Below are 21,198 nucleotides of genomic sequence, written 5' to 3' on the forward strand. Positions count from 1 at the left end.
CGACGCGTGTAGAGCAGGGCCCGGCTGGCCGCCATCGGAAGGAGAGGCCGTGGGGCGGATGGCCCGAAAATGTACTGGTCTTCCCTTTCCCTTCTTCTGCCGCCCTGCAGGCCACGGGGGGGATGTCTTGCCTCTGCCTCCGACCCCCCCCTTCTATTGCCCGGTCCGGCCATCATGAAACACTGGAGCCAAGGCCGGCGGGGTCCCTTGCTGACAGCACTTCTTCTTTCTCTAATAATGGCTGCGACAGCACTTCTTCTTTCTTTGATAATGGCTGCGACGGCACTTCTTCTTTCTTCAATGATGGCTGCGACAAACAGAGGGGGGGGATGTCTTGCACATGCCACCGACCCCCCCCCTCCCCTCGTATCGCCTGGTCTGGCCGCTATGAAAAGTCTCCTGAAACAGCACCCTGCAGGCCACGGGGTGGGGGGGATGTCTTGCCTCTGCCTCCGACCCCCCCCCTCTCTCTATTGCCTGGTCCGGCCATCATGACATACCGGAGCCGGGAAACGGCGTGGGGTGCGCTGGGAGGGGGAGGCGGCGCGAACGAGCCTCCCCCACCTCCCCAGGTGGAGGCTTCCAGCGACAACCCCAACGCTTCATTAAAAAGGGTCCCTATCGAAAAGCGGCGCTTGGCCCAGGACCGGTGCACGTCCTGTGCTCTTCTCCTCGACCTTGAAGATTCTAGAAGAGCCGGGGGGGCCCCGACCCCTCCACACAGCCGCCCCCGTCCCCCGATGGGAACCACGAGACGTCGGCGCACTCATGCCGGCGCCAGCCTCAGTTTTTGAAATGATCAAAATCCTGCAAGACTACCAACGTGATCAGTTCCGGTGGGACACCAGTATGACCAGGTAGGAAAGATTGTTGCCTCCCTCCCCACTTTGACTGATGGTTCATATCGCCAGTCCCTTCTGTTACCCCTTTTTACGAAACTGTTCGGACTTCCAAGAGAGGTTCTGGTCCAACCACGAGTTGGTGGAAACATTATGACTATCCTCGGATATGCCTGACCTCACCCAAAATGGCGCCGATACAAATGACACTTTCAACTCCTTGTTGTACCCTGATTGCTCAGCCTTGATGTTCTGAGATATGTATGTAGTTTTTAGGACAATGAATTGATATAGGATGGGTATTGATTATGTGTTAGGACAATGAATTGATATAAGATGGGTACTGATTATGTGTTAGGACAATGAACTGATATAGGGTGGGTACTAATTATGTGTTCGAGCAATGAATTGATATGAGATGGGTACTGATTGAACATTCGGACAATGAATTGATATTAAGTTTTAACACACCATGGTTATTGAAAGTTTGAATTTTCGACACTTATGATACTTGCTCACAATGAATTTTCGATATGATTTTATTGCACTTACCGCACTTTCTATTAATAAATGATCACCGACTCCGTTCCCCTCATGCACAATTCCAGTCTGCTCCGTGGCCGGCCCACGGGGTTGTAGGCCCGTATTTGTGCGCCAACATTTTTATTAAAGGTTTTTGAAAAAGCAAGTATAATTGTAGCGCTTGGATTAATGAGTTTCGAATGTATGGCTACTGTCTCCGATATAAGCGAAATCTAGGCAGCTTGATTAAGGTTGAAGGTTAAAAAGCCCAATACTTAGCCGCTACCTTATATGCCACAGGCAATAGGAAAGATGTTTTAGATGCCCGTAAGCCGCCCGAAGGAATGCCACCTGCCCCCCCCCCCAGTACGAACGGAAACGATCCTGTACAACTGTAGACTTTCCCTCCCCCTCGGAGGAAAGCGCGAGTTCACCCCGCTCTACACCGACTGACCTTTTTGCTTTGACCCTCCCTTGCACATGATCTGAAAGGCCACGCTCGAGTGATTCATGCGGATACGCAGACCATCGATGATTATCTCTCCAACACCACTGGTCCCTCTGGGCTTAAACGCCGAGATGGTAGAGAATGCATCCCGTGGAGATAGGTCGAGTATGTGGTAAGTAAAAACATTTTCGGGTTTTTGCGCGCTGATGTGTTTTAAAACGCTGCCCCCGCCCCCCTTCTTTTTCCCTTCTTTCTGCAGGTCACGACGGAACGTCGATTAAAGTACGGAAGAGCGATAACCGGATGACCGATGGAATGGGAAAAGGGGGACTTGAACATGGTTCCCATACACGACGAGCCCTGAAAGATATAGCACTCCCTTACTTAGAAATGACTATTCCTCTCTCAGAACCCAGCGACTGGGAGGGTGGTCTGAGGTAGAAATTTGACGGGTTATTACAGTATGACTAAGTATGACCCCAACCGGCACACCAACTAACGTAACTAAGAATGATGGACACCATAAATAATTTCATACGTTTAACTAGATAGGAAAAGGTTAAAGGGCTATTCCGGGGTAAGGTTTACCTAAGTACCACCCGTCTGGAAGACTAGAAATGTTGTCGGTGCTTAAAATGTGCCACCTCCTTCTTGCACCCTCATGGGCATATAGCTAAGCTGTCCCGTTGCTCTCCCGATTGATGTTCTCCGTTGCCGCAGCCTGGAAGATCATTCGCCAGAAAAGAAAAAGAAAACAAATGATGATTAAGGGATTCCACCGTGAGCATTAGCCCGACCAGGTTAATTCCTGACCAATTGGCAGAGGTGTAAGTATTAGCAATCGAGAACACTCGCAAAGACAGCCAACGATAGGAAAGAAACAAAAAAAAAAGGTAAAAAGCTCAGCCTCAGATGAATTGAGTAGGATACTAGGATTGCGCAGCATGCAGGAAGAGATCTTTTTGGCCAGAAACTGTTCTATGTTTTGTCTTGGATTTTTGTATGTAATGCATGTACTGTCACCTCCGCCTGAATTCGTGTGTACGTCATGTATGGATCTATGTCGTCCCCCTGCCTGTGTTTCTATATTGCTTGACCCCTGCTGTTCTGTGTTGTGTGCGCACTAAATGGCCTATTCTCGTACACGTCTCTCTCTCTCTCTCTGTCGTGCGTGTACCGGATGGGTCGTTTAGAATGCGGACGACTCTCACTCTCTATGAGAGTCCCCCTGCTCCCTCTTCCTTTTGTGTGGTAACATTGTGCCCTGCTGGCACCAGTCTAATTGGGTCCTTTTTTGAACACGAAGGTGTTCAGCAAAATTGATAGGAACTAAAACGATTGTAACTCGCCATATTACTACCTCTCCTTTCTGCAAAATAAAGGAACTTGAATTGGCTAAGAAGGAAAGGACAGGTAAGACGACTGATGTCCCCAAATCTGGCCTTTTATAGGGGGACTATACGTCAATGGCCTTCTGTTTTCAGTCCTTAGAAAAAGAATCCCCAATGCCCAGATTGTCCCACCCCTCTGCACCCAAGTGCGGATGTCCAAAGCGTCCTCGCCTCTCCCGATTGACCCCAGCTCCATAACCGTTGCCCCCGAACTATAACTGATGACCCTGATTAACAGTTGCTCTCCGAGAAAAGAATGTCTAGCCTCTGTCCCTCTATAATGATGTTGGATGTTAGTAACACCCCCCCGTTCGCAAGAATTAGCCGATTATGGAGGAAAATGTTAGATTGCTAGGACTCGGGTTAGCAAACGAGTCTCTACTGAAGGTTCCAGTCTCAAGTTTAATGAAATACGCAATTGATAGGAGTCTGACTTCTCTCCATATATGTCATGAATGAACGTCAAATAGATTTAGTACAAACTCAGTAGAAATGCCTGCATACATACTCCATGGTAATAACTTCTGACTGTGACCGATGAACGCACCCCAAACTACGTAGGATTGAGGGCGGAATTGAAATGTGTAAATGTCTTCTCCCGCCAGTTCTCTAAAACTTGTTTTGTACCCATTCAAGGATACACAATCACCGGAGGAGAGGGGCCGGACATGACGCCCAGCCTGGCCACAGATCATGAAGCACGTGTGACCTGGACCAAAGGTGGAGCCGCAGAGCAACGAGACGCGGGACGAGGCACCACTCTCAAACACGGAAAATGAAAGGATGAAGGGCTGCCCTGAAGCCCCCTGTTTGTTGACCAACTTGTGCCTGAAGTCCCCCGCCCCTCTGAGCCCGATCAATGGGCCTGCCTGCTTGTTATCATTTGCTCCCTGGGTCTGCTTCGGAGAATCTGACTCCACTCCGCCCTCTCTTCCCTCGACTATCCAACAACACCCCCTTTTTTCCTCCACATGACTTTTTGACTCAAAAAAGAAGAACAGCATTTAGGTGGAAATGGGGTTTGCCACGGAAGGAAAAGGAAATGCAGGTGCCGAGCATAAGGCACCCCTAAATGGATTGATTAAGGAACAGGACTGTGGTCTAATAGCAGAGGACAGATCACACCCTGCAACGCGTAAGGTTGGATCCGAGCTGGACCTATAGCTCCACCGCCGGTGCTCAACAGCGCCAACGAAAGGAGACGGACTAGAGCCTACCAGTGATGGCTCACTGCTAAAAAGACACTGTGACGAAGATATCATCCACCTGTCCCTTCACTGATTGCTTGTATTGAACTGAATTCCTCCCTCAACCACTTAGTATTGTTTCCAAAATGTTTATCGGTCACTTTTAAACTGTACATTGATACCACCGAAGAGAAAGTCAGAACATTTATACTATGTAGTATACTGAACCCTAGGCTTGTATAAGTAACCCATCAAATGTAAATTCCTATGTACTGCATTTCGCCAATCGCATCGACTGCCCATGGTCGTACGCAATTTGCTAATATTAACAAACGCTATCTCATTAACCACACATGATTATATGTACACCCCATCAGTTAGGATAAACGTGGAAATGAACTAACTTATGTTAAAAAGCGGCGACTGTGGAAAATGACAATGTTAATGTACATAAGCGGCGTTCATTTGCTTTTCACCATACCCCTCGCTGTAAGCCGAATGAATACCGTGAAGCGTTAACCGCATCATTCCGCCGGTATAGGTCCATGCACGTATGTACACAACCGCCATTTTAGGCACCATGGCCTCTCTGCCCGTTTGTTAAACTCCCGGCACCCCTCCTCCGTGCACTCTGGCTGCCCCCGCTCTCTCCTGCACGGGTCATAAGACCTCTCCTTCTGTGCGACTCTGCCCCTGGGAATCACACCCCGCGCCTGACCAACACCTCCCTTCCTTTCATGAATACCCCTCCTTTGATGGCCCCTTCCACTGAGCCCGATTGTCTGCACGGACCGCTGGTCATCCCTTAGCCTGAGGATACAGTTTATTGCCCACTACTGTATGCACTCGCCCCTCTTCAAAGGAGCTACTATTGACCATGACCTCCCCAACCCCTGAGATCCGATCAGGCGCACACATTCCAAAGGAATCAGCGGAACACTCTGCTGCGTGATAGCCCCCGCCTATTGTATGGGGGGGGGTGAGGACCTCTACTGTAGCCACGTGTTGGAATGAGCCAGAACAGGGAGGTATCGGGGATGTCTTTTCCTTGCTTCACAGTGTCTTTATTGTAATAAGGAATGTTTGTGCATCATAAACTTGTGTATAAAAGACGAAGTCTCAGAGAAATTGTTAGAGCACCTCCTGAAGACACTGTGTTTCGTGTCCGAAATGACAGGCTCTCCTCATGAGAAATAAACCTCTGTTCTTGTGTCCCTGTTTCCAGCGCCCGTCTCTTTATTTGGTAACTACTAAAAATGGGAACTAAGAGGCGCCTTGCGCCATCAGCCAGGGCATCGGTTGTAACTTGGGCTGAATTTTCCTCACACGAACCCACTCATTTTCACTCAATGTGGTCACAACATGCACTGACTCAGGTTGTGCAAGTGAAGCGTAATATTGTTTGGCTTCATTCCTAGACAAAACCATGTCGGGATGATTGGGGTCAAGGATGATATTTAGCTCACCTTGTTCATGCCATCCCAACAAATTAGCACCATCTTTGACAACGTAAATTACACATGACGTGCACTCGCCCTTAAATTCTAGCTTGTTTTTAAACTTTCCCAAGACTTCAACCCTTTTCCCACCATATGCCAACATCTTAATTGATGATGACACCAAAAAGATCTCATCCAAACCTTCAAAATCCCTAACATTGATCAAGGTGAATGGGGAACCAGAATCCGCAAGGAATTTGACCGATTTGTCGTTCAAGTTTATAACACAAGTAGGGGATTTCCTCCTCTGAGATTCATTAAGAGATGCAATCTCTACAATACCTTCCGCTTCCATGGGGGAAGCCGATAACATTAATAATTCATAGAAATTATCATCATCATCACCATCGGTATTCTCACACTCTATATTCTTCACACTTTGTGACGGTGCCCTTTGGGAAAAAGCAATTTTACACATGCGTGCAAGATGACCCTTCCTTCCACATTTAAAACAAGACTGATTAATAGCAAAGCAAAACTTGAAATTTCCCAGATGCGACCTGCTACCACAGCGATGACATGACAAGGCTTGAGCATCATTCCTGGGTTTGTTAACAAACGCTCCCGGTAAGGTAGTGTTGGTAGTTCTGGAAGATACCGGAACAGTAGCTTTATTAGTTTTTGGAGGAACCTTGGACGTTACTAAATTAACCTCAGATGACGCAGGTGTAGGAGTGGTAGGTGTACTTAGTTCCTTCATGCAAAACTGGGAATGTTCAACAAATTTGGCAAGAGTCAACGCAGTCTCCAAATCAGGCTCATCTGAGCACAAAAGTTTCTCACGCACTTTCTTGTCACATGTGTGTTCAATTAATTGGTCTCGAATAATTTCATCCCTAAACTCCCTATAGTTGCAATTCACAGCCAAGATCCTTAAGGCAGCAACAAAATCGTCGATCGACTCTCCAGGCATCTGTGCACGTTGCAAAAATTTGTGACGTTCCAGAACAATATTGCGCTTTGGATTGAACCTTTTATCCAACGTTTTTATGAGAGAAGCATATTCGTCAATCACCAATGAGTCCCCCTCTTCACGAGAACCATTGGATACTCTCGCTTCCTCTAGGGGTAGAGTCTCTAGAATAGATCTGCCTTCAGCTCCTAAATTATAAACAAGCAACGCTCTCTTTGTTTTAAGAGGTGAAGGTATCACCATCAATAGCATCAATGTAGGCTTCAAAAGTTGCTTTCCACTGTTTCCAAATCATAGGAGGCGGACCAGGAGACTGTAAAAAGGGAGGTGGAGTGGCCACTTTCTCCATTTGCGTGGGTGAGTTGCTGCCCCAGCCAACAAAGTGAAGATTAAACAAAAATGCAAGGTTTAAATCACGAGTCTGCTGTAATACAAGAAAATATAGGTTTCCGTTCTGAAAATCGTCACTAAGACCACATAATGCGTGTAAAATTAGAACAACAACACACACATGATGAATGCGGCAGAAAACAATGAAGTAATGCGCTTCAGAAGGAGTTTAGAATGGCACCATGGTAACCGTCAGAATGAGAGTTGAAACGCAAGCTGGAACGCACACTGACATGACGTTGACACACGCTGATGCAGCGTAGAGCTGGGAAGCGGTGTGAGCTGGCGCGTGCAAGATCGCACGGAAAGACGTGCAGAAACAACCAAACAGCAAAAATCGAACAAAATGAAATAATCCTCAGAGAGGCACTCACGGGGAGCAGATACAGAAAAGCAAACACGAAGACAGGAGGACTCGCGTGTAAAGCAGGCAGTCTGGAAACGCGATCAACCAATATCGCAGTTGCCTCATCGAGAAAGAAGCTTTCAGACGTCCAGCAACACTTGGGACAACCAGCAGCACCAGGCGGGTCCTCGTCGCCAATGAAAAGAAGACACAAAGCGGTAAGATGAGGAGCTCTTCTTTATTCGTCCTGGTGCATAGGTCTCCCGGCAGCAACTGCCGACATGTCAAAGGTATACATTCTACGCCAGAACATGGAATCCAAAGAGATGTCCCGTGCGGGCTGGCATGCGGGACATTAACTAAAGATCTGAAATTCTTTGGTCAGCGCACAGGCTTCTAAATGGTCAATTTGTGCTGGTGGAGCGTGCTCCAGTGGTATCACTCTCTCCCTCTTAGAGTGTTAGGCTTATGTAGATTTGACAAATATGAAGTGCTGTCAAAGACCTGATAGCATTCCATAGGGCACACTGTCTGGTGATTCTTGCCTTCGCTACTCAGAGAAACATGGTGATACAAATTTTCTTGATCAGAAAGTTTTTATTCCATTATGTTCGATTAGAGATATGTTAATTCACATATTCATTGCAGCGATAATTTCTACTTTTTTATGCATTATTGCTCCAATGCATTTCCATTGGGCTATGGACTTTAAACGATCAAAATCTTTCTGGGTCATGTTCTTATGTGGATTCCTCTTATAATTGATACTAGCCAAATCCTTTTTAATCAATTGTTCGTGGCAAAACTGAGCACAAGTCAAACATCCACACTATGAACCCAAAATCTACAGTAGCCATTCATTTTAACGAATGAAACACACTGTTTCCCAGTTAAAGTACATCATTCTGAAAGTCATTAACAAGGAGAAGGGAAGAGACAATAACAAACATTTACTCCAAAGGGAAAATTATTGGATATATAGACTACAGTCGATGAAACCTTTTGGTCTAAATGAACGCATTGAATTCTCATGCTACCTTTGAATTATGGTTATAGACATCCCCAAGTAGAGGGATCATTAGTTCTGTAAATTCCCCTTGTTGTCTTATCCTAATATCCCGGTATTTTTTACTTGTCTATGTATGCACACTGATCATTATTGTTTTGATTATGTTTCATATCTGGTATTTTTTGTATGCAACCAACTTTTTATTTTATGCGACCTACTTTTCATTGGAATATTTTACGTTTATTTTTTATACACTGCCATTGACTCCATGCAGTTAGTTTCATTTAATCTTATTGTCCATAGCACACTTCGTGTCCCTCACGTCATTTCACACCACCCTACTAACACACGTTAGTCTTTCGTTTAACTCTATTCCGATCACGTGACCCTCCCTGTTGCGTTAACAATACACTTCCGCGTTCAAACGCGTAAAACATACAGCGGAATTTTTCAACCTGGCGTGTACTCACCAGAACACTTTGGTAAGTTCGTTGAACACCCTTGCTAATATTTAATTTTGCAGCGTCGTTGAACATCCGTATGCTAATATTTAAACTTGCTACGTCTTACTCGTAACATCACCCGTAGTTCCGAACGTCGTTATTATGCACGCTTTGTCTTGCTAAACACTTTATGTTGAAATTCCAGGAGATGTACCTGACGCATTTGGTTTGTTCATCACCTAACGTTCGTCACACGTTCGTTTATAAACCGGCACTTAGTCACTGGTTGTTAATCCATCACACGGTTAATTCTTCACCCGCTGTTTATTTCATTTCATTCACACAGTCACGACCTTGAGCCAGTATTACCCTGAATGATTTAACTTTCTGTTACACGGGTCATTAGCATAGATTACATTGGTTCTTCATATGTCGTTCTTTCAGATGCCCCCCGACGAAGGACAACCGTCCGAAATGCATTGGAGCAATAATGCATAAAAAAGTAGAAATTATCGCTGCAATGAATATGTGAATTAACATATCTCTAATCGAACATAATGGAATAAAAACTTTCTGATCAAGAACATTTCTATCACCATGTTTCTCTGAGTAGCGAAGGCAAGAATCGCCAGACAGTGTGCCCTATGGGATGCTATCAGGTCTTTGACAGCACTTCATATTTGTTATATCACTCGTCCACAGGGGAGAGGACGATACCTGGGAGCACCTACCTTAACATACGAACCTTTGTTCTCAAAAAGAATTCAACCAAAGCTGTGCACTTGTCCACTAACCATAAACTTGTTTATGTAGATTTGAAGCATCCTCTGTGTAGAGGATGACCCTCTGGGCACAGCTTATGGGTTCGCTATGATGCGTTCAAAGTTTATTCAAATATTAGAACCAATCAAGGTGCACTTTTCAAAGTGTTTATTTGGTTGAAGGTAATTGTTATCATTAGCTTCAAAATTAATTACTTTTCAGCAGATATCACATGTTAATTTATGTTCCACAATTTTTCGCAATGTTCCCAATGCATTTCGTGCACCGAGTGCACTTCGTCAGGGGAATTGGTCATGCAAGAGTGGAGTCGAGTTAGTCCGTGTTCATACATACCTTCAACCAAATAAACACTTTATTTGGTTGATAGACCCACGTCTATTAAAAATCTTCTGATATAATTCAGCCAAGTGGAATAGACTCATGGCGTCTCCAATAATATCTCTGTTTAACTCTGTACTATTAGACGTCCAAACTCTATGCCATAGTAACAGAGGCTGCATCTTGATCAAATCAGAGATATAAGGAATCCCCAGCTCATTGTGGCAATTATAAATGGAAGAGCTCTGCGGTACTGCTAATATAAACCTTAAAAAAGTATTTTCCTCTTTTTGTATTATGGCTACATCCTGGTATCCCCAGACTCCTGCCCCGTACATAGCTATACTCAAGCATTGAGCTTGGTAAATTTTAAGAAGTATCCCCGGGGGCCTTTTACCCAATTTATTAGAAATATTCATCAATGCCCCGATTTACCTTTTGACGAGAAGAGTTCTGCTCTTAACCGCCGGGTTCCATGAACCAGAATGATCAGGTAGGACACCCAAATAGGAGAATGTGTTAGTTGCATCTATCCTATCATTCCCTAGGGGCAGACTTTTACATTTATAATAGGAGTCATCTAGAACTGACCCAGCAGACTTACCAATAGTTTGTCAATTTGAAGGTGGCAACCATTTGAGAATTTTTCTTGCATCATTATTATCTGTACTCCTACCACTAGGTGAAAGATATATGATTTAAAGAAGGTCCTGCAGAAGGTGGTTAACATCAGACATATTCCACCGAAACGCACGTCGACCTTACTGTATGCACCCAACCCACAACACGGTCATGGAGATTCACACTATCTATATCCCCTTCTGACCAGGATGTGTATGTGCTTTTGGGGTTGTTTGATAGTTTGATTGGTGTAATTGAGTGCAGGTGTGATGGAGTGTGAATGTGATTCTGTTTACGTGATTAGTGTATGATATTATTATAGGGGTCCAGTGAAGAGCACTAGATTGAATCTATACTACTATTATAAAGAGAGAACTGGAAACCTTTGAGGCGGGTAAACTCAAGAACTGCAGCACCAATCACAACATCCAATACACCATTGGAAAGGGTAGTTAAAGCAGATGGACATAGGCTATACATCTGGCCACCATATACATTACAAAGGTCAAAGAACATAGGGTGTAAAGTAGTCCCTTGTGGGTGTTGTCGTGGTTGTGTTAAATTCCAGTGGGCGTGTCGTGGGCATGATCGTGGGGCACGGGGGCGTGGCGTGTGGCATCTCATCAACCTCAAAGTTAGCCACCTTTACTCCAGTGGACGTGTCGTGGGAGTGGTTGTGAGGCGTGGCGTCGCTTGACCGCAGCGAGGTGTTCGTTATGGATGTCGGCGTATCGTGGCCGTCAATCATATATGGCCGTGTAAATGGGAGCATACTACAAACAAAATATGGCCGTATGCTATAGTAAATGCCCGCAGCGATGCGTTATGGTGTAGTAAATGGTCACGTCAATGTGGGCGTATCGTGGGCGTGGTTGTGGGGCGTGGCCTCGCTTGACCGCAGCGAGGCGTTGTGGATGTTGGCCGTGTAAATGGGCCCGTACTACAAACAAAAGCGCCGCAGCTTCATGTGCAGCTTTCAAAATATGGCCGTATTCTATAGTAAATGCCAGCAGCGACGTGTTATGGTGTAGTAAATGGCCACGCCAATGTGGCTGTATCGTGGCCGTGCAAATCCACAATATTAATTTGCATACAAAGGGGCGCGGCTACCGACAGCAAGCACGCGCCAACATACCTTTGTCATGATTGGACGCGTCAACGTTGTCAGAGGGAAGGAAGTAAACAAAAAAAAAAAAACAGGCGGCTTCCGGGGACATTGACGAGCCGCATTGACGTTACACTTTAACTTGCTTTGGGCACTTACCGAAATACTCTAAACGGCTCCGTCACACGGCTACACAAAGCCAGGCAGACTACGGAGAAAAAAGAGGAGACATCGCTAACACTCAAACGAGCACTCGCAAACACACATTTAGGCAGGACAAATATTCAGAATCTTCACGCACGCACATTTGCACCGGTAAAACATTCCAAATCTGCACGCAAAGACAATGAAGGAAGTAAAGATAACGCACATTCACGCCACACTAATATGTGAAAGCATCAAGCACACACAAGGAAAGGACTAAAAACGCGCAGGCACTCAAACCACTAAATAAATGATCACGCACACCCAAACAAACAACTACATAGACGGACAACAAGCACAACGAAGAACATAAATAGAACAACAACGCACAGGCACTGGAAACACCCCTATCAAACGCAAATTCATTCAAAATAATCATTAACACTCACCAGGACACAAAACAAAAAAGTTCAATATAGAAAAAAAACGCAGGCACTCAAACCACCACTCAAAAAAAAGTAAGTTGATGACAGCAAATTACTTACAATCAAAACCAACACACAACCAAGGAAATTAAAATAATAACAATGCGCTGCAACTGAAAACAGCACTCAAAAACGCACACTCACGCCAAGACATCATTAAAAGAAGCGCTCTCTAGGTCCGGCAATGTCCTAAAACAATTTATTCTACGGCCACATTCCAATGAAACCAAAAATTTAGTATACCGTGAAATCTTAAAATAAATGATCCTTTAACATTACAAACATTACACACATACATTTTCTACCCCGGACAACGTCGGGACGGGCTGCTAGTGTGTATATAAAGATATGAAATTGTTGGTCTATGTAGAAAATGTATAAAAAAGTAAAACTTGTGACAAAAAGATTTTTATGAATATGTATGTCTTTTTAGATTACATTTTTCCCTGTTTTGATACTATCAATGTAAATGAATACAAATACCAACTAAAATGAATAAATACAATTTTTGAATAAGATGATGTATCCATGATGTTTCACAAAATGTAGTTATAACCCATTAAGATTCATACTACAAGGTAAAGAAATAGAGGTCTAGAGGGAGGTATATTATTTATTGTGTTTGGCGATGTATATACAATACCGTAGCATTATTACATTGCTAAGACCTTTGTTTAAAGGGCCTTAAACTATGCTTGCTCAGTCCGATGGATAGATAGATAACTTCAAATCCATACATACACACATCCACAGAGGTCCACACTCATACAGACACACACATTGATTTGCAGACTCACACATAAACCTTGTACAAACTCACAGATGGATTTCTTCAGTCCATGCATGCACAGACTCATAGAGACACACATCCATACATATATACTCACACACAAATGCATATAAAATCTCACGGAAGTATGACACCAGACTTATGCACACACGTCACAAACTCACAGATGCACACATGTATTTGCACACTCACAAAAGCCACCAGACCTTGTGATATACAAGCCCACAGGCAGGCATCCACTTATGTAGGTACAAACTTACAGCCAATTAATCCAGACTGAAGCATACCCAACCCTCAAACATGCATGCATAAAGATAAGGACATGTATTTGTATACTCTGTGGCTCAAAATGTTATATATGAATATGCAGACACACACAAGCAGTAATCCATGCCCACAAAAACAGAGAGATATAGGGACGAGCAGACATGCATGTACTCCCAAAGATAACTCCAGGGCCATCCATATATAAGCACATACTTAGACACGTATACCTAAGCGTGAACACGCACACACACATATGCACACACACACTCGCTGGTATGTACTCACAGCCAGATAATGCCACCCCACTACACACATACTCCAACACACACAGTGTGAGTATGCAAGTACTACCTTAAGGTCAGAAGAGTAATACTTGATTTTATGTTTTTTCAGGACGCGCCCTTGTCCGATTTCAGCCCCAATATCGAGGTGCAGTGACTCCCGTCAGAATATTTATCTGGTGGGGCCCATGAACCAGTCTGTAGGGTGACTCATCCGCCTCTGTGTGTCTTGAACTAAAAAGGCCACACAAAGACATGGGCACAGACATATACAGAGACACAGCACTCACTGCAGCCACTCACCCTCATGGTTTTATATTGTTCCTCCTCCTTGAGTTTGGACTCCAGAAAATATCCCTCCTGTTTCTTCAGGACAAGCAGCCACTCTTGAAGTTTCACCTGTAGGGATGAGAGAGCAAGAAATAAGTGTAGATCTGTCGAGTGTGGTCTTAATTACAAAAAAAGAGTCACTACAGTGCCTGCCACAAGTGCCCAGACTGTACGTACCAGTCATACATTAGTATTGCTAGCACCAGCCACACATATCAGGATTGTGAGCACCGTTGTCCTAGAGACATTATCAAACATTCCAAAACAACACACAACCAAGTGAAAATATCTAAGCAAACACGTCTTATAAGTGCAATAACTGTGTATGGAGCCCGGACACAGCCACACTACAAGTAGTTAACAACACCCTCCTCGTCAACAACAAGAACGACCCCTGACCTCCTGGACCTCTCTGCAGCCTTCGACACAGGCGACCAGCTGGCCCTGATCAACACACAAAAAACATGATGGATTTCGAAGATACTGTCTTGAAATGGATCACATCCAACCTCACTAACTGTCACCAGTTCTTACAAATAGGTTCCACAAGATTACAGAAATGCCCTGTCTACAGCAGAGTACTTCAGGGCTCCATCCTTTCTCTCATCATCTTTAACCTCTACAAGGGATCTCTCGGATCCATCCTTACAGACAGCAGCAGCAAGATCCATCAATATAGAGATTATTCCCAACTCTACCTAAAATATCCTCACCCAAGGACATCCTCATACTCTGCCCTGATCTCATTGGTTGTCAACTAATGTATTAAAGTTAAACCCCATGAAGATTGAATTCTTCCTTATGCCACCAGCCCAGAACAGCCACAGACTTAAACCTGGGTCTCCAACGTAAACCTATCGGTCTTTACACCCCCCCCCCACCCTCGACACAGACCTCTCATTCAAGCAGATCCTGTTGGCCCCTCCCGAAAGATATTATTGGGATATGCATAAGGTACAGGCGTTCCTGCCCCAAGTAATGCTTCATTTCAATTGCAAACCCAGGATGTTCTCAACAAACCAATCACGAGTAGCCTTCGTGATCTCATACCTAGCAGGGGACGCTGCACAGTGGGCAGTCCCTATAGTCAGATGAGACGACCCCCTCCTCCATGATTGGGATACTTCAAGGAGGAGTTCGAAAAAACATTTGACCGCAGGGCAGAAACTTTATCTGCAGGTAAGGAGTTGCTTGAATTGAAGCAAGGTAGCAAGGATCTGTTGGTATACCTCAACTCCTTCCGACGATTGGTGGCATATTCTATCAAGGGCTTCGGGATGACCTGAAAGATGTTCTAGCGCAAGTGGATCCTCAATGAAAACCCTGCCCCGGGTTGATAAAACTAACATTGCACCAGGATCATCGCTTGAAGGAACGTAAAGGTGACCCCAGAAGAAGGAAACGAGTACCTCAGCGCTTTGACCAGCCAAAGACCTCCAAGCATGGATTGACTCCTTCTGAACCCATGGAGATAGGGGCAATCTGGGCTTCTCTCACACCCAATGAACGGGAATACCGGCGGAAACAGGGACTATGTTTATACTGCGGTAAGAAAGGGCATTACCTCCGCGAGTGCCCTGTTAAGCCTAGAAACAGCCGTCCCAAGTTTGGACAAATGGGCGCAGTGGCAGCGGACAAGTCGTCGGAAACTGATTTGCTTGAGAAGTATGGAAGGGGAATCCTTGGGCATTAGTGAAATCCCTTCAGTGAAGAACAATTCCAGTGATAGTTCAGAACACTTCTTCATCAACATGGAGTTTGTTGTGGGTCAAGAAAAAAAACATATCCAAGTCATGGTGGATTCATGGGCCACAGGCTGCTTCGTGGACGAAAAGGAAGCCCTCAGACTGGGAGTAGAACTGATTGAGAAGAGAACCCCTGAGGGTGTGTTTGCGGTGGATGGCAAACTCTTAGAATCCGGTCCCATTCGGTTTAATATGAGGGAGCACGAGGTATGGTATAAGGACGACCACTGTGAGTTAATTACATTTGACATCATCCAAGCTCCCAAATATAGGGTGATTTTAGGGTTACCCTGGCTCCAGAAGCATGATCCAACCGTTGATTGGTCTACCTTGACATTAAAGATGGATGGGGCGTGTCCAAGATGGCGGCAGAGTAGGACGTGCCTACCCACCGCTCCTGTCAGTTACCCGGGCCTCACCTGCACAGCTTCAACAAGCACGACTCTTCTGGCAGATTTGGACACTGACCGGACCAGAGACGAGCCCTCGCATCTACGCTGTGCCTTTCGTGCAGCGCGCCTGCTTGATTCCCGTCTCCAGAGCCTAGGACGTGCCGCGCTGGAAGGGCCCGGGGGCCATCCCGCTGCGGAGGTGATCGGAAGCAGTAGAGTCCGGCACTGTCCCCCGCTGTACACTGGCCGCAAGCGGGAGGATTGAAGAGAGCAGGCGCCGGTACCCGGGGCCTGGAGCACATGTAGCGTACCTCCTTCACCGAGACAAGATGGCGGCGTGGATATAAACCCACGGGAAGAGTTGTGTCATCCCCTCTAAGGTGAGACGCCACTTAGCGCGATTTGACGGCTGAGCGCGCCAGAACTGTAGGCCATGCCCCTCCGTGCGCTCCCTAGCACCCCAGATCCCATCACTATCGGGTCCCCTCACAGATGCACAGGGACCGGCGAACTTCCACAGGAGGTGCATTGTGCCAAGCTTTGGACTGGTGGCGGTGCCTCCGGTTATTGTGCCCTGCCGGACGGTGCCTTGCTCCCAGACGCCCCCAGAGAGGAATGTGGAGGGCAGCATATACCCACTGCCCCCGCTGAGGTGAACCATACTGCTGTGCAATAGACTGCCAAGCGCACTTAAGAGTATTGGGCCCTCCCTCTCGGCACCGTAGGGCTCTACATACTTCGCCACTAAAAGTCACCACTTCTACGCTAGAGCGGATGGATTCGATCAGGAGGGCACGATACTTCACTCCTACCAGACCATTGCACGAAGACAGACAAGGCCTTCCCCCGGTGCTCCCTGGGAGGAGAGTGTTGATAACGGTGAAGAGCTAGACACCAAGGGACCAGTCTCGACACTGTATATGCCGCACGCTGACAGGCTGCCTAGCACTGCAACACCTTAGAGATAAGGATAAGGGGGGCCCCTACACCAGCAAGTGTCACGTGGGGTGTGGGGCCCTAGAGGTGACGGCGGCGTGCGATTCGAGCCCTCTTACCCCTGTAGGTCTGAGGTCCTCTCTTTTTCACAGTTCTAGGAGGTGGGCCACAGCTAGGCAGCACATCCAGGGATTGGTGGCCATGACATTGGGTATTCCTTCACTATCCCGGGGCACAATCACGGGGGAGAGCCTTCGCTATCCACTAGACATTGCCAGTGAGCACCGACCGAGAGGTGTCCCCAGTTGCGTGACACACCTCACACGACGCTTCCATCAGGAAAGGACATTTTGCACAGCTTTCATTAGCGCGGCTCAAGGGTCGGGGAGACACTTTTGCAGACAGGGCCTGGAGGCCTGTTACACGGATCTCATCGCTACGTGCTAGCCCTCCAACCGACCCCCTCATTGTGAATTGGGAGTGGAGGCTCCTACAAATGGCTGCTGTCAGAGCTCCTAAGGACAGATCAGTAAAAGACTGGTTACTTAAAGTGGGGGGCGTTGGAACAGAGACGATGACCCATACTGGAGGGACTGTTGAGAGGAGGGGGGGGTCAGAGCAGAGCTCGACGGACCATTTACCAGTAAGGTCCTAGAATCTCTTTTAGTGGACCTCACCAGGGAATTCCATACCATGAAGAAAGATCTTACTACTAAAATCCGTGAGATGCGCAAAGACATTGATTCTGTGGGGGGACGAGTGGCCGAATTGGAGAATCAGACAGTGGCCAGAGATGAAGAGGTGTCCCAGCTCCAACAGGAGGTACTCGGGCTGCGCAATCAACTTCTGGATCTTCAATCCCATGTGGAGGACCTGGAGAACCTCTCTCGTCGAAATAATATTCGGATCCGGGCGGTACCTCAGGGGACAGAAGGGCAAGACATTGAGGCCTTCGTCATGGACTTGTTCCGTCACATCCTGGAAGGTCCCCCGGGCCAGGAGATCCGACTGGACCGGACACATCGAGTGGGTCTCAAGAGATCTCTGATGCCCCCTCCTCCCGATATCTTGACGTGTGTCCACCACTTCAAGCTTAAGGAGCGCATTCTCTGTGAGGCACGGTCTAACCGTCCCATTGAATTTCGCTCCTGTAGGCCTCTTCTCTTCCAAAACTTAGCGGCCTCCACTCTACAGAAACGCCGTGACTTCCCCCCATCACCGCATTTCTCCAATCCAAAGACATCTCTTACTCTTGGGGGCATCTATTTAGGCTAATTTTCAAATGGGAGGGCAGACTCCGCCAAATACGTTCTCTGGATGAAGCAACATCTCTTCTGCAAATGTCGGAGTCTGACCACGCCGAGCCGGTGAAACCCACAGCGTCCGCCCGACTGGGGGACACCGGCCAATGGCAGAGAGTCGGCGGCTCGCCGTCTGGCTCTCGTCCGGATCCAGACGTGATTGCCAAAGAACTCTCCGCAGTCCTTCAGAACCTGTCAGAGGACTCCAACAACGCAGATTGACCTATAAAATTGTGAGGTGCTGATTTCTGTCACTTTGTAGAGTCACACCGGCTATTATGGCCGGGTCCGGGCGGGTGGGGGCGGCGGGGGCTCCTGCTATCCATCCCACGTCTCACCACAGGCAAAATGCCTGGGACATTTGTGAACTATTCATTGGAATGTTTCTTCCTTTACGTTTGTGGTGTGGGGTTTTTCATTTAGGTTGTCTCCTCCTCCTCCGATGTATATCAAGGGTGGTATTATACTATTGCACCTCATTTTCCATTCCTATAATCAATCAATCAATCAATCATAGCATTTGTAAAGCGCACTACATACCAGGGAGGGTCTCAAGGCCCGGGGAGGGGCGGGGGGGAGGAGCTGCTACTGTTTGAAGAGCCAGATCTTGAGGAGTCTCCTGAAGGTTAGAAGGTCTTTGGTTTGTCGGAGGCGAATGGGGAGGGTGTTCCATGTCTTGGCGGCGAGGTGGGAGAATGATCTGCTGCAGGTGGTCACTCTTCGGATGCGGGGAACGATGGTGAGGGCGTGGTCTGCGGAGCGGAGCTGGAGGGGAGGTGTAGAGGCCGAGTCGCCTGTTGAGGTACGCTGGTCCGGTGTTGTGGAGTGCTTTGTGTGCGTGGGTGAGGAGCTTGAAGGTTATCCTCTTGTTGATGGGGAGCCAGTTCAAGTCTTTCAGGTGGGGTGTGATGTGGCTGTGGCGAGGGATGTCGAGAATAAGGCGTGCGGAGGCGTTCTGGATGCGTTGGAGCCGTGTCAGAAGTTTGGCCAGGGCTCCTGCGTAGAGTGCGTTGCCGTAGTCCAGTCTACTGCTGACAAGGGCTTGGGTGACCGTCCTTTTAGTTTCGGTGGGGATCCACTTGAAGATCCTGCGAAGCATGTGGAGGGTGTTGAAGCAGGAGGAGGAGACGGCTTGTCATGGAGAGTGTGGGGTCGTGGATGACCCCTAGGTTTCGTGCGTGGTTGGTGGGTGAGGGGGGTGTTCCTAGTGCCGTTGGCCACCAGGAGTCGTCCCAGGCCGAGGGGGTGGAGCGCTGTCTTGTCTGAGTTCAGCTTCAGTCGGCTGTCCCTCATCCAGTTGGTGACAGCCTTCATTCCTTCGTGTAGGTTGGTTTTGGCAGTGTGGGGGTCCTTGGTGAGCAAGAGGATCAGCTGGCTGTCGTCGGCATAGGAGATGATGTTTAGGTCGTGCTGTCGGGCGACGTGGGCAAGTGGTGCCATGTAGACGTTGAACAACGTTGGGCTGAGAGATGAACCTTGGGGTACGCCGCAGCTGATCTCGGTGGTTTTGGAGCGAAGGGGGGAGGCGGACGCTCTGGGTTCTGCCGGAGAGGAAGGAGGTGGTCCAGTGCAGGGCCTTTCCTTGGATTCCGGCGTCATGGAGGCGTGCTCCTAGTGTGCGGTGGCAGACTGTGTCGAAAACGGCTGACAGGTCCAGGAGGATGAGGGCAGCGGTTACGCCATTGTCGAGCATGATCCTGATGTTGTCGGTGGCGGCGATGAGGGCAGTTTCGGTGCTGTGGTTGCTGCGGAACCCGGACTGGGATGGGTCCAGGATGTTGTTCTCTTCGAGGAGCCTGGTTAGTTGTTTGTTGACGGCCTTTTCGATGTCCTTCGCCGGGAACGGGAGCAGGGAGATGGGTCGGAAATTCTTGAGGTCTTTGGGGGTCGCCTTGGGTTTCTTTAGTAGAGTGTTGATCTCTGCGTGCTTCCAGCTCCCTGGGAAGGTCGCTGTCTCGAAGGAGATGTTGATGGTTTTCCGGAGGTGGGGTGCGATGGTGCTGCTGGCTTTGTTGAAGATGTGGTGTAGGCAGGGGTCTTCCGGGGATCCGGAGTGGACGGTGTTCATGATCTTGATGGTGTCGTCATCGTTGATGTTGGTTCAGGCGATTGGTGCGGGTGGTGGTCGTGAATGTTGGATGTTGCCATGGTGATGACGGTGTCAAAGCTGTCGTGGATGTCTGCGATCTTGCGATGGAAGACGGTGGCCAGCGATTCGCACAGGTCTTGTGATGGTGGTATGTCGTTGCTGTTGGAGAGTTCCTTCACGATGCTGAAGAGCTCTTTGCTGTTCTGTGCGTTGCTGACTAGGTGGTCTCTGAAGGCGGTCCTTTTGGCGGATCTGATGAGTTGGTGGTGTTGGCGGGTGGCGTTCCTGTGGGCTGTGTAGCTTTCCAGTGTTTTTTTGCGGGTCCAGTTTTTTTCTAGTTTATGGCAGGCTCGCTTGGAGTCCTGGAGGTCTTTGGTGAACCAGCTGGCTCTCTTGCTGGTGTGGGTGTTGGTGGGCTTCCTGAGCGGGGCGAGGGTGTTGGGACAGTCGTTGATCCATTGTCTGAGGCTGTGGGCTGCGGTGTCGGTCGGGTCTGCGGGAGGGCTCTAGGTGAGGGCGGCAGTTAACTGTTCCTCGGTGATCTTGCCCCAGCTGCGGCGAGGCATCTGCTGGGTGCGGTGGTGTATGGAGGGTTTACGGAATGTGAAGTGGATGCAGCGGTGG

At 47.7% G+C, this 21,198-nt stretch overlaps 1 protein-coding gene across 1 annotated transcript in view; it reads right to left on the reverse strand.

Annotated features, from left to right (window-relative positions):
• The window catches only part of LOC144754164 (E3 ubiquitin-protein ligase TRIM39-like), a 126,279-nt gene that overhangs the window by 88,192 nt on the left and 16,889 nt on the right, over positions 1-21,198 (reverse strand). Inside the window, exon 2 of the mRNA XM_078641746.1 lies at positions 14,085-14,180. Within this exon, the coding sequence (XP_078497872.1) occupies positions 14,085-14,180 (96 nt within the window). The remainder of the gene's footprint in view (positions 1-14,084; positions 14,181-21,198) is intronic.

This window comes from Lissotriton helveticus, chromosome 5_1, assembly GCF_964261635.1.
Source record: "Lissotriton helveticus chromosome 5_1, aLisHel1.1, whole genome shotgun sequence".
NCBI classification, from domain to species: Eukaryota; Metazoa; Chordata; class Amphibia; order Caudata; family Salamandridae; genus Lissotriton; species Lissotriton helveticus.